A 14,791-nucleotide genomic window follows, 5' to 3' on the forward strand; every position below is an offset into this window, starting at 1 on the left:
TTACTAGTCTGCAGCTAGAAATTCTATACCATTGAATGAGAAGGTCGACAACACCTATTCTATAACAACATTTCTGAATGTTACTCTGAAGTAGCCATTCAAACGAAAGACTCCAGGGATGTAGAGAGAGGTGCGGATGATCTTCCAACAGAGCTCACAATGACACACTGAGCGTAAATATATATATATTGATTGCAATTATTCCCGAATGAGTGAGCGTTCATGTGCAAAGGATTAGCATTTCAATGGTTATAATTATCAACTTTGTAGTGTCTTTTATCTTTCGCACCCTTCTCAGTCCCTTTGTCTATCAAGCTGCGATATCGGTATAGCCCACTAGGGCACATTCCCTATAATTTCCATGTAACCATATCTACTTTGTTTGTTTGTGTGTGCATTTCTGTGATTATTTAGTTGGTTAGTAAATAAACGATTGAGACAATTGTTGTATGGTTGATTCTTAGTGAAGACTGGGTTCATGCAGATAACCAACAATTTATGAGGTTTGGAATGAGACTAACATGTTGTAAAGAATAATTCAATAATTAGAAGACTAATTGATCAGATATTAAAACATCTGAAAGTTATATTAGGAAAATGATAACTTTGTAATCTGAATATTTTCCTTGGTGCCCTGACATCTGGTTAATTATATTTACATGATTAGAATAATCACATAATAATAATTAAAGAGAATTGATTTTTTTATTTTATAAACGAACAGTCTTCAGTTTTAATGATGCCAAAGACATGACAGTTAACAGACTGAGAAATTGCAGCCCAAATAAATGCTTCACAGAGTTCAAGCAACAGACACATCTCAACATCAACTGTTGAGGAGACTGCCTGAATCAAGGCTTCATGGTCAAATTGTTGCAAAGAAACCACTACTAAAGGACATCAATAAGAAGAAGAGACTTGCTTGGGCCAAGAAACATGAGCAATGGATGTTAGACCGGTGGAAATCTGTCCTTTGGTCTGATGAGTCCAAATTGGAGTTTTTGGTTCCAACCGTCATGTTTTGTGAGACGCAGAGTAGGTGAACGGATGATCTCTGCATGTGTAGTTCCCACTGTGAAGCATGGAAGAGGAGGTGTGATTGTGCTTTGCTGGTGACACTGTCTGTGATTTATTTAGAATCCAAGGCACACTTAACCAGCATGGCTACCACAGCATTCTGCAGCAATACGCCATCCCATCTTGTTTGCGCTTAGTGGGACCAGCATTTGTTTTCAAACAGGACAATGACCCAACACACCTCCAGGCTGTTTAATGTTTATTTGATGGAGTGCTCCATCAGATGACCTGGGCTCCACAATCACCCGACCTCAACCCAATTGAGATGGTTTGGGATGAGTTGGACCACAGAGTGAAGGAAAAGCAGCCAACAAGTGCTCAGGATTGACTGGTACTGTACACTGAGCCAAAAATATAAAATGCAACATGTAAAGTGTTGGTCCCATGTTTCATGAGCTGAAATAAAATATCCCAGAAATGTTCTATTGGAACAAAATTATTATTTCTCTCAAATTTTGTGCCCAAATGTGTTTGCATTCCTATTAGTGAGCATTTGTCCTTTACCAAGATAATCCATCCACCTGACAGGTGTGGCACATCAAGAAGCAGATTAAACAGCATCTTCTGTTCTTTCGACCAATCGACTAGTCAACATTGTTTTTCCATATATAGACACACCCAATGTGTTTCAATAAAAGCAATTACTGTATATGTAGGCTACTGAGCTTGTCTGATGCTTTAAACACACTGTGATTAAATTAATAAGACACACAAATGACTCAAGAGAGACAGAGATCAAGATAGCCTAACCAGAAGAAAAAAACCTGTTCCTGAACCTCCTACCGCTGCTGCTAGCCTTCGTAGATTCTGCCATTAGGTTCCCGAAGTTGCCAATAATAGGCTACTCCAGGGGTCGGCAACCTTTTCCATTTGGAGTGCCAATTTATTTGACTATTTCTACCGATCTGGGTGCCAGTTTTGATTTACATATGCACATTTTCCTGGAACAGTTTCATTAATTTTACCATAAAGTCTTCGTATCTCAAAGTCTTGTCATTATTATTTTTGTTATTCTATCTAAATCTAATCGATGTGTACAACAGCGTGTTCTAGTTCCCGCCAATATCTAGCAACTTTGCACAGCCATTGAAAAGGAGTGGGACAACATTACACAGGAAACAATAAACAGCCTGATCAACTCTATGTGAAGGATATGTGTCGAGCTTGCATGAGGCAAACAGTGGTCACACCAGATACGGACTGGTTTTCTAATCCACACCCTACCTGTTTTTTTAAGTATCTGTGACTAAAAGATGGATATCTCTATTCCTAGTCATATGAAATCCATAGATTAGGGCCTAATGAATTGACAGATTTCCTTATATGAACTGTAACTCAGTAAAATCTTTTACATTTTTGCATGTTGCGTTTGTTGCATGTTGCGTTTCTTCAGTACAATAAGAACGCACCTTCTTATCTTCATTGTATCTGATCAGGACAAACGTGAGGCCCATAGCCTGGCCTCCCTCCCAAAACTCTGGACCTCTGCAATGACAAATCAAACTCCCTTCATCATAATTACAGCACCACCCATCAATTCACTGCACCATCCCACACTTGGATCAGCCTGCAATAATCAAATCCTTTTGGAAAACTGGAGTGTCAGATGGTAATTTCTAAACAATATCTATCAAGTTGTTCTTTTGACCCGCTGGTGAAGTCAGCTCTGTGGGCTGCAGAGCTGCTGTGTGTGGTTAATGGCAACATGTGTTGCTCCCTATCTCATTCTCCAAGTGGCACAAAGGTAAAGGGAAGGTTAACAGCGTGGGAAACTGCTGAACAGTGTGAAATTACCTTGATCCAAAGATTCCTGCCGCATACCAGCACAACGAATCCGTAACAGCACAGGCACTAACTCAGTCAGCCTGGCCGAGAAAAGAACAGCTGAGAGAGAGAGGTTGAGAGAGATAGAGGGAAAAAAGAGAGAAAGAAAGAAAGAAAGAGGCCTCTTGAGTAATATCCTGCAACAGCCAGAAGTCTATATGTATATCCCATATTATAATTTTTTTCTTAACCTTTATTTAACTAGGCAAGTCAGTTAAGAACAAATTCTTATTTACAATGACAGCCTATCGGGAACAGTGGGTTAACTGCCTTGTTCAGAACAACAGATTTTTACCTTGTCAGCTTGGGGTTTCGATCCAGCAAACTTTTGGTTACTGCCCCAATGCTCTAACCACTAGGCTACCTGCTGCCCCTACAGACCTATATCCCACAATAAAGTTGTATATTATAGGTCTACATCCAATTATCATTTTTTATTTTATTTTTATTTAACCTTTATTTAAGTAGGCGAAAGGGATATCTATCTACTACAGTGCATTCGGTGCATTGACTTTTTCCAGATTTTGTTAGGTTACAGCCTTATCTTAAAATTGATTAAATCGTTTTTTTCCTCATCAATATACACACAATACCCCATAACGACAAATCAAAAATTGGTTAAGACATTTTTGCTAATTTATTCAAAATAAAAAACAGAAATATCATATTACATAAGTATTCAGACCCTTTACGAGGTACTTTGTATATGCACCTCTGGCAGCGCTTACAGCCATGAGTCTTCTGTGGTATGATGCTACAAGCTTAGCACACCTGTATTTGGGGAGTTTCTAAAATTATTCTCTGCAGATCCTCTCAAGCTCTATCAGGTTGGATGGGGAGCGTTGCTGCACAGCTATTTTCAGGTCTCTCCAGAGATGTTCGATTGGGTTCAGATTCTGGCTCTGGCTGGGCCACTCAAGGACATTCAGAGACTTGTCCCAAAGCCACTCCTGCATTGTCTTGGCTGTGTGCATAGGGTCGTTGTTCAGTTGGAAGGTGAACCTTCGCCCCAGTCTGAGGTCCTCAGCTCTCTGGAGCAGGTTTTCATCAATGATCTCTCTGTACCTTGCTCTGTTCATCTTTCTCTCGTTCCTGACTAGTCTCCCAGTTCCTGCCGCTGAAAAACATCACCACAGCATGATGTTGCCAACACCATGCTTCAACATAGGGATGGTGCCAGGTTTCCTCCAGACGAGATGCTTGGCATTCAGGCCAAAGAGTTCAATCTTGGTTTCATCAGACCAGTCTGTGAGTCTTTAAGTGCCTTTTGGCCTTTTACTGAGGACTGTCTTCCATCTGGCCATTCCACTATAAAGGCCTGATTGGTGGAGTGCTGTAGAGATGGTTGTCCTTCTGGAAGGTTCTCCCATCTCCACAGAGGAACTCTCGAGCTCTGTCAGAGTGACCATCGGGTTCTTGGTCTCCTTCCTGACCAAGACCCTTCTCCCCCGATTGCTGAATTTGGCCGGACGGACAGCTCTAGGAAGAGTCTTGGTGGTTCCAAACTTCTTCCATTTAAGAATGATGGAGGCCACTGTGTACTTGGGGACCTTCAATGCTACAGAAATGTTTTGGTACCCTTCCTCAGATTTGTGCCTTGACAATCCTGTCTTGTAGCTCTACGGATAATGTCTTGACCTCATGGCATGGTTATTGCTCTGACATGCACTGTCAACTGTAGGACCCTGGGCCTCCCAAGTGGCGCAGCTGTCTAAGGCACTGCATCGCAGTGCTAGAAGCGTCACTACAGACCCGGGTTTGATCCGTGAAGACCCATGAGGCGGCGCACAATTGGCCCAGCATTGTCTGGGTTAGGGGAGGGTTTGGCCGGCCGGGATATCCTTGTCCTATCACACTCTAGTAACTCCTTCTGGCTGGCCTTTGCGCATGCACGCTGACTTCGGTCACCAGTTGTACAGTGTTTTCTCCAACACATTGGTGTGGCTGGTTTCTGGGTTAAGCGAGGACGCATGGCTCTTGACCTTCGCCTTTCCCAAGTCCATATGGGATTTGCAGCAATGGGATAAGACTGTAACTACCAATTGGGGAGAAAAAGGGGTAAAAAGTAAAGAATATATGTACGTATGTACATATACCTTAGCCAAATACATTTAAACTCAGTTTTTCACAATTCCTGACATTTAATCCAGTAAAAATTCCCTGTCTTAGGTCAGTTAGGATCACAACTTTATTTTAAGAATGTGAAATGTCAGAATAATAGTAGAGAGAATTATTTCTTTCAGCTTTTATTTCTTTCATCACATTCCCAATGGGTCAGAAGTTTACATACACTCAATTAGTATTTGGTAGCATTGCCTTTAAATTGGTTAACTTGTGTCAAACGTTTCGGGTAGCCACAAGGTTCCCACAATAAGTTGGGTGAATTTTGACCCATTCTTCCTGACAGAGCTGGTGTAACTGAGTCAGGTTTGTAGGCCTCCTTGCTCGCACACGCTTTTTCAGTTCTGCCCAAAAATGTTGTATAGGATTGAGGTCAGGGCGTTGTGATGGCCACTGCAAAACATTGACTTTGTTGTCAGTAAGCCATTTTGCCACAATTGTGGAGGTATGCTTGGGGTCATTGTCCATTTGGAAGACCCATTTGCAACCAAGCTTTAACTGCCTGACCGATTGATGTCTTGAGATGTTGCTTCAATATATCCACATAATTTTCCATCCGCATGTTGCCACTTATTTTGTGAAGTGCACCAGTCCCTCCTGCAGCAAAGCACCCCCACAACATGATGCTGCCACCCCCGTGCTTCACGGTTGGGATGGTGTTCTTCGGCTTGCAAACCTCTCCCCTTTTCCTCCAAACATAGCAATGGTGATTATGGCCAAACAGTTCTATTTTTGTTTCATCAGACCAGAGGACATTTCTCCAAAAAGTACGATCTTTGTCCCCATGTGCAGTTGCAAACCGTAGTCTGACTTTTTTTATGGCGGTTTTGGGGCAATGGCTTCTTCCTTTCTGAGCGGCCTTTCAGGTTATGTCGATATAGGACACGTTTTACTGTGGATATAGATACTTTTGTACCTGTTTCTTCCAGCATCTTCACAAGGTCCTTTGCTGTTGTTCTGGGATTGATTTGCACTTTTCGCACCAAAGTACGTTCATCTCTAGGAGACAGAACACGTCTCCTTCCTGAGCGGTATGATGGTGGTCCCATGGTGTTTATACTTGCGTACTATTGTTTGTACAGATTAACGTGGTACCTTCAGGGGTTTGGAAATTGCTCCCAAGGATGATCCAGACTTGTGGAGGTCTACACTTTTTCTTCTGAGGTCTTGGCCGATTTCTTTAGTTTGAAGGTAGGCCTTGAAATACATCCACAGGTACACCTCCAATTGACTCAAATTATGTCAATTAGCCTATCAGAAGCTTCTAAAGCCATGACATCATTTTCTGGAATTTTCCAAGCTGTTTTAAGGCACGGTCAACTTAGTGTATGTAAATTGTTATACAGTGAATTATAAGTGAAATAATATGTCTGTAAACAATTGTTGGAAAAATGACTTGTGTCATGCACAAAGTTGATGTCCTAACCTACTTTACAAGACTATAGTTTGTTAACAAGAATTTTGTGAGTGGTTGAAACAAGTTTTAATGACTCCAACCTAAGTGTATGTAAACTTCCGACTTCAACTGTATATGCATATACTGTATACACCACCGGTCAAAGGTTTTAGAACACCTACTCATTCAAGAGTTTTTCTTTCTTTGTAATATTTTCTACATTGCTGAATAATAGTGAAGACATCAAAACTATGAAATAACACATGTTGAATCATGTAATATATTTGAGATTAAAAACAAACAGTTCCACTAAACCCAAACCAAATGGGATGGTGTATCGCTGCAGAATGCTGTGGTAGCTGTGCTGGTTAAATGTTTCTTGAATTCTAAATAAATCACTGACAGTGTCACCAGAAAACCACCCCCACACCATCACACCTCCTCCTCCATGCTTTACGGTGGGAAATACACATGCGGAGATCATCCATTCACCCACACGCATCTCACAAAGACATGGCGGTTGGAACAACAATCTGCAATTTGGACTCCAGACCAAAGGACAAATTTCCACCGATCTAATGTCCATTGCTCGTGTTTCTTGGCCCAAGCAAGTCTCTTCTTATTATTAGTGTCAGGGCGGCAGGGTAGCCTAGTGGTTAGAGCGTTGGACTAGTAACCGAAAGGTTGCAAGTTCAAACACCCTAGCTGACAAGGTACTAATCTGTCGTTCTTCCCCTGAACAGGCAGTTAACCCATTGTTCCTAGGCCGTCATTGAAAATAAGAATTTGTTCTTAACTGACTTGCCTGGTTAAATATATATATATTTTTTAAGTAGTTGTTTCTTTGCAGCAATACGACCATGAAGGCCTGATTCACACAGCCTCCTCTGAGCAGTTGATGTTGAGATGTGTCTGTTACTTGAACTCTGTGAAGCATTTATTTGGGCTGCAATTTCTGAGGCTGGTAACTCTAATGAACCTATCCTCCGCAGCAGAGTTAACTCTGGGTCTTCCTTTCCTGTGACAGTCCTCATGAGAGCCAGTTTCATCATAGCGCTTGATGGTTTTTGCGACTGCACTTGCAGAAACTTTCAAAGTTCTTGAAATGTTCCATATTGATTGGGTCTGTATTGATTGGACTGTCGTTTCTCTTTGCTTATGTGAGCTGTTCTTGCCATAATATGGACTTGGTCTTTTACCAAATAGTTCTATCTTCTGTATACCTCTACCTTGTCACAACACAACTGATTGGCTCAAATGCATTAGGAAGGAAAGACATTCCACAAATTAACTTTTAAGAAGGCACACCTGTTGAAAATGCATTCCAGGTGACTACCCCATGAGGCTGGTTGAGAGAATGCCAATAGTGTCCAAAGCAGTCATCAAGGCAAAGGGTGGCTTTTTGAAGAATCTCAAATATAAAACACATTTAGATTTGTTTAACACTTTTTTGGTACGACATGATTCCAAATTTGTTATTTACTAGTTTTGATGTCTTCACTATTATTCTACAATGTAAAAAATAGTAAAAATAAAGAAAAACCCTTGAATGAGTAGGTGTTCTAAAACGTATGACCTTTAGTGTGTATACACTTCTTGTAAATGACTATTGTAACTGGAAATGGCAGATTTTTTTTTGAAAATCTACATAGGCATACAAAGGCCCAATATCAGCAACAATCACTCCTGTGTTTCAATGGCACGTTGTGTTAGCAATTTTTTTTCTTTTTTTTTCTTCAATTTTATTTAACCAGGTAGGCCAGTTGAGAACAAGTTCTCATTTACAACTGCGACCTGACCAAGATAAAGCAAAGCAGTGCGACAAAAACAACAACACAGAGTTACACATGGGATAAACAAACTTACAGTCAATAACACAATGGAAAAATATATATATAGTGTGTGCAAATGTGGTAAGATTAGGGAGGTAAGGAAATACATAGGCCATAGTGGTGAAATCATTTCAATTTAGCATTAACACTGGAGTGATAGATGTGCAGTTGATGATGTGCAAGTAGAGATACTGGGGTGCAAAAGAGCAAAACTAAATAACAATATGGGATGAGGTAGTTGGGTGGGCTATTTACAGATGGGCTGTGTACAAGTGCAGTGATCGATAAGCTGCTCTGACAGGTGATGCTTAAAGTTAGTGAGGGAAATATAAGACTCCAGCTTCAGTGATTTTTGCAATTCATTCCAGTCATTGGCAGCAGAGAACTGGAAGGAAAGGCGTCCAAAGGAGGAGTTGGCTTTGGGGATGACCAGTTGAAATATACCTGCTGGAGCACGTGCTACGGGTGGGTGTTGTTATGGTGACCTGTGAGCCGTAATAAGGCGGGGCTCTACCTAGCAAAGACTTATAGATGACCTAGAGCCAGTGGGTTTGGCGACAACTATGAAGCGATGGCCAGCCAACGAGAGCATACAGGTCGCAGTGGTGGGTAGTATATGGGGCTTTGGTGACAAAACAGATGGCACTGTGATAGACTACATCCAATTTGCTGAGCAGAGTGTTGGAGGCTATTTTGTAAATGACATCGCCAAAGTCAAGGATCGGAGGATAGTCAGTTTTACGAGGGTATGAGCATGAGTGAAGGAGGCTTGTTGCGAAATAGGAAGCTGACTAGATTTAATGTTGGATTGGAGATCATTTTTTAAGGCTAATTGATCATTCGAAAACCCTTTTGCAATTATGTTAGCACAGCTGAAAACTGTTGTTCTGATTAAACTGATTAAAGAAGCAATAAAACTGGCCTTCTTTAGACTAGTTGAGTATCTGGAGCATTAGCATTTGTGGGTTTGATTACAGGCTCAAAATGGCCAGAACCAAAGAACTCCTTCATCTGAAACTCGTCAGTCTATTCTTGTTCTGAGAAATTAAAGCTATTCCATGCGAGAAATTGCAAGAAACTGAAGATCTCGTACAACGCTGTGTACTACTCCCTTCACAGAACAGCGCAACCTGGCTATAACCAGAATAGAAAGAGTGGGAGACCCCAGTGCACAACTGAGCAAGAGGACAAGTACCAATATCCTCTTACAACAGTACAATGACCCAAACCACAGCTCCAAACTATGCAATAACTATTTAGGGAAGAAGCAGTCAGCTGGTATTCTGTCTATAATTGAGTGGCCAGCACAGTCACTGGATCTCAACCCTATTGAGCTGTTGTGGGAGCAGCTTGACCGTATGGTACGTAAGAAGTGCCCATCAAACCAATCCAACTTGTGGGAGGTGTTTCAGGAAGCATGGGGTGAAATCTCTTGAATGCGAAAGGTCTGTAAGGCACAGGTGGACTCCTATCAAGTTGTAGAAACATCTCAAGGATGATCAATGGAAACAGGATGCACCTGAGCTTAATTTAGTGTCTCATAGCAAATGGTCTGAATATGTATATAAATAAGGTATTTCAGTTTTTGTTTATAATAAGTTTGCAAAAATGTCTAAAAACCTGTTTTCCCTTTGTCATTATGGAGTATTGTGTGTATATTGCTGAGGAAATTGTTTTATTTATTCCATTTTAGAATAAGGCCGTAACGTACCAAAATGTGGAAAAGGGCAAGGGGTCTGAATACTTTCTGAAGGCACTGTATCTACAAATAAAGTAAAGAGCTCTTCCGCAAAGTGATTGAATCGATTGGCGTGTCCCCAGCCAGGCCTGTGACGTGGGTTCATTTCCAGGGGAGGACAGGTCGTTATGGTTGGAATGCTGTTGTGTGAACGATGAAGAGAGCATTCAGGTGGGGTGATTGCTGCCTGTACTTCAGTCACAACAGCAAGGGGCTCACTGCAACAATAGCGGATGTAATCTGTAGGCCGGAGCATAGCAGAGAGTCAAACAATCCTCCCTGCTGCCTGCATTTCCTCTCTGCCACCTACTGCCTTCTGAGATGCCATTTTGATAAGAAAATCTTTAACCTTCACAAAACAAACTGCTGTGTATGTATGTGTATGATTTTGGTTTGTTTTGTCACTCTGCAAACACAAAGTCTTCAATGATTCAATGTACAATACCCTTTTATCTTATGTCTGAGAATGGGGTTCTATTCAGTATATTTTTTTATTAATAAGACAATTCCCTCCACCAAAGAAAAAGTTAAATGCAAAACTGCAGATGAACAAATGCCTTGAAGTGCAATGCCACGCACATGAAATGCACCTCTACAGTTCTTGCTGCACCCTATAAAAACATCAAACATTGATCACAGACCGAGGCCACACACACACACACACACACACACACACACACACACACACACACACACACACACACACACACACACACACACACACACACACACACACACACACACACACACACACACACACACACACACACACACACACACACTTCCATGTCCCATTATCACCTACCGGGCCTGAATAATTTTCTGTGGCCCAGAGGGATGTATTGTCTTTGGTCCCCTGCCAAGTGTCAGTAGATATTTATCAAAGGATACCTACATTCACAGGGATGCAGTACTGTTTTCTCTACCTCTTTTTTCCTGGGAACATTCTCTTTGCATTGCTTCATCAAGATACTACAGAACATGGAGGCGGTGTAGGCTGAGGTGGATAGGGTCTCCTCACACCTGCCATACTGTAGCTTCACCAGACAACTGTCTCAGCCATGACAAAAAGGCATTCAGCCCAGCTCCCAGGCTGCCTTTCACAATGAGCCCAACATAGCTCAGTCCTATGGCATGCGGATCATGCTGGGTTCATGCAGTCCTCTCTATGAGCAGACACTCAGAGCAACCAGGCTGACAGTTCAGCACAGCATGCTTAGCAGACCAGCCATGCAACACTACAGGGACAGAGTTCATCACGGGGCAGTATCAGTATCTCACACAAGAACAGGCATCAGAACCGGATCAAATGTCGGAGAGGTTTTAAATGCAACACAATCTATCAATGATTGTGATCATCTACAAAAACATACAGTTGTTTTCCCGGGAGAACTGATATGTGTCACGAGAATTTTCACTATAAGGGAGAATGGTAGAGATGCCAGTTTACTGAATCAGATTTGTAAATGGGGGATGATCTGATTCCCTGCATGGCTCTGTTGAGAAGTGACTCTGGTGACATTGGGTCTGTGTTGATTGACTTGGAACCATTTCAATCACTATCTGGATGCTTCACAATTTCTCCCCTCACCTTGAGAAAACACTAACTGACATTTATAATTTACCAAGAATGGTCATAATTAGTTTGATTGGCCCACTGACAACTCTATTTGTTATTATTCAATCAAATGCCTGTGTCTTGAGGTTGAGGGACAGGGACAGGCAGGATGATAGAGGAGAATGGGTAAGTTGAGCCAAAGGGGAAAGTTGAGACACTCTTGTTTCTAGGAAACCATACACAACATGTATAATTTGTTCTAAATATTCAGGAAGAGGTCATCATTTCATGGTGATAAAGACAAAGGAGATGATTGTGGACTACAGGAAAAGGAGGACCGATCACGCCCGCATTCTCATCGACGGGGCTGTAGTGGAGCAGGATGAGAGCTTCAAGTTCCGTGGTGTCCACATCACCAACAAACTAACATGGTCCAAACACACCAAGACAGTCGTGAAGAGGGTACGACAAAACCTATTCCCCCTCAGGAGGCTGAAAAGATTTGGCATGGGTACTGAGATCCTCAAAAAGGTCTATAGCTGCACCATCGAGAGCATCCTGACTGGTTGCATCACTGCCTGGTATGGCAACTGCTCGGCCTCCGACCGCAAGGCACTACAGAGGGTAGTGCATACGGCCCAGTACATCACTGGGGACAATTTTCCTGCCATCCAGGACTTCTATACCAGACGGTGTCAGAGGAAGGCCCTAAACATTGTCAAAGACTCCAGCCACCCTAGTCATAGACTGTTCTCTCTGCCACCGCACGGCGAGCGGTACCGGAGCGCCAAGTCTAGGTCCAAAAGGCTTCTTAACATCTTCTACCCCCAAGCCTAAAGACTCCTGAACAGGTAATCAAATGGCTACCCAGACCCCTCTTTTACACTGCTGCTACTCTCTGTTTATTATCTATGCACAGTCACTTTAACTCTACCTACATGTACATATTACCTCAATTACCTCAACTAACCGGTGTCCCCACACATTGACTCTGTACCGGTACACCCTGTATATAGCCTCGCTATTGTTATTTTACGGCTGCTGTTTAATTATTTGTTAGTTTTATTTTAAATTTTTTACTGAACACTTATTTTTCTTTAAACTTCTTAAAGCATTGTTGGTTAAGGGCTTGTAAGTAAGCATTTCACTGGTCTACCTCTTGTATTTGAAGGAAGAAACCACATGAAAAAAGTGGTAAGCAAGTTAGGTTCAAAAAACAAATGTATTGTGTTAGAAGTTTCATGATGGTTGCTTCTAAACTAAAGTAGATAATTTAAAGATTGTTCTATACATCAGTTGTAATCTCAATAAACCTAGCATAAAAGTCCTTGTAGCCTTGTGGGCTAATATACACTGCTTAAAAAAATAAAGGGAACACAATGTAACTCCAAGTCAATCACACTTCTGTGAAATCAAACTGTCCACTTAGGAAGCAACACTGATTGACAATACATTTTACATGCTGTTGTGCAAATGGAATAGACAAAGGTGGAAATTATAGGCAATTAGCAAGACACCCCCAATAAAGGTGTGGTTCTGCAGGTGATAACCACAGACCACTTCTCAGTTCCTATGCTTCCTGGCTGATGTTTTGGTCACTTTTGAATGCTGGCGGTGCTTTCACTCTAGTGGTAGCATGAGACGGAGTCTACAACCCACACAAGTGGCTCAGGTAGTGCAGCTCATCCAGGATGGCACATCAATGCGAGCTGTGGCAAGAAGGTTTGCTGTGTCTGTCAGCGTAGTGTCCAGAGCATGTAGGCGCTACCAGGAGACAGGCCAGTACATCAGGAGACGTGGAGGAGGCTGTAGGAGGGCAACAACCCAGCAGCAGGACCGCTACCTCCTCCTTTGTACAAGGAGGAGCAGGAGGAGCACTGCCAGAGCCCTGCAAAATGACATCCAATAGGCCACAAATGTGCATGTGTCTGCTCAGACTCCATGAGGGTGGTATGAGGGCCCGACGTCCACAGGTGGGGGTTGTGCTTACAGCGCAACACCGTGCAGAGAACACCAAGATTGGCAAATTCGCCACTGGCGCCCTGTGCTCTTCACAGATGAAAGCAGGTTCACACTGAGCACATGTGACAGACGTGACAGTCTGGAGACGCCGTGGAGAACGTTATGCTCCCTGCAACATCCTCCAGCATGACTGGTTGGGCGGTGGGTCAGTCATGGTGTGGGGTGGCATTTCTTTGGGGGAGCCGCACAGCCCTCCATGTGCTCGCCAGAGGTAGCCTGACTGCCATTAGGTACCGAGATGATATCCTCAGATCCCCTTGTGAGACCATATGCTGGTGCAGTTGGCCCTGGGTTCCTCCTAATGCAAGACAATGCTAGACCTCATGTAGCTGGAGTGTGTCAGCAGTTCCTGCAAGAGGAAGGCATTGATGCTATGGACTGGCCCGCCCGTTCCCCAGACCTGAATCCAATTGAGCACATCTGGGACATCATGTCTCGCTCCATCCACCAACGCCACATTGCACCACAGACTGTCCAGGAGTTGGCGGATGCTTTAGTTCAGGTCTGGGAGGAGATCCCTCAGGAGACCATCCGCCACCTCATCAGGAGCATGCCCAGGCGTTGTAGGGAGGTCATACAGGCACGTGGAGGCCACACACACTACTGAGCCTCATTTGGACTTGTTTTAAGGACATTACATCAACGTTGGATCAGCCTGTAGTGTGGTTTTCCACTTTAATTTTGAGTGTGACTCCAAATCCAGACCTCCATGGGTTGATAAATTTGATTTCCATTGATAATTGTTTTGTGATTTTGTTGTCAGCACATTTAACTATGTAAAGAAAAAAGTATTTAATAATAATATTTCATTCATTCAGATCTAGGATGTGTTATTTTAGTGTTCCCTTAATTTTTTTGAGCAGTGTAGTACAAATGTTTGCCTAGGGGTAAGTTATAGTTGAGCCAATGGCAGGTGTTTTCTTCCCAGGCATTATCTCTGGGATATGAGGTAACTACAGTGTCTGGCCTATGTTAAAAGTGTTTTAAAAACTACAAAGTGTTTGTTAGGCGTTAAGCCTTTGTTAAAAGTTACTTAAAATGATTAAAAGGCTAAACGTGATTGTGATTGTGCTGAATTGTTTTGGGGAAATAATGATCGACATGGTATTACAAAGGTAGTGGTAATATTTAATTCTGTACAGATATTTGTAGGCTGCTTAATTTACCATACCCGTAAATTGTGCCAAGAGACCACTTTTCTTTGGACAGGTTTTGTGTTTTCA

At 42.4% G+C, this 14,791-nt stretch overlaps 1 protein-coding gene across 6 annotated transcripts in view; it reads right to left on the reverse strand.

Moving 5' to 3' along the window:
- LOC109867280 (G1/S-specific cyclin-D2) overlaps positions 1-14,791 on the reverse strand; it is a 257,766-nt gene that overhangs the window by 43,414 nt on the left and 199,561 nt on the right. For 2 of the 6 annotated variants that reach the window (XM_020456340.2, XM_020456341.2), the window contains 2 exons: positions 2,872-2,961; positions 2,487-2,562 (listed from right to left, as the gene is read on the reverse strand). The exons of 1 other annotated variant lie outside the window; for it this stretch is intronic. In XM_020456340.2, the coding sequence (XP_020311929.1) occupies positions 2,487-2,531 (45 nt within the window). In that variant the 5' untranslated portion in view covers positions 2,532-2,562; positions 2,872-2,961. Of the gene's footprint in view, positions 1-2,486; positions 2,563-2,871; positions 3,016-14,791 lie in introns of those variants that run through there. 3 more of the 6 variants (XM_031801135.1, XM_031801136.1, XM_031801134.1) reach the window with 2 other exon arrangements.

Source organism: Oncorhynchus kisutch, linkage group LG22, assembly GCF_002021735.2.
Source record: "Oncorhynchus kisutch isolate 150728-3 linkage group LG22, Okis_V2, whole genome shotgun sequence".
NCBI classification, from domain to species: domain Eukaryota; kingdom Metazoa; phylum Chordata; class Actinopteri; order Salmoniformes; family Salmonidae; genus Oncorhynchus; species Oncorhynchus kisutch.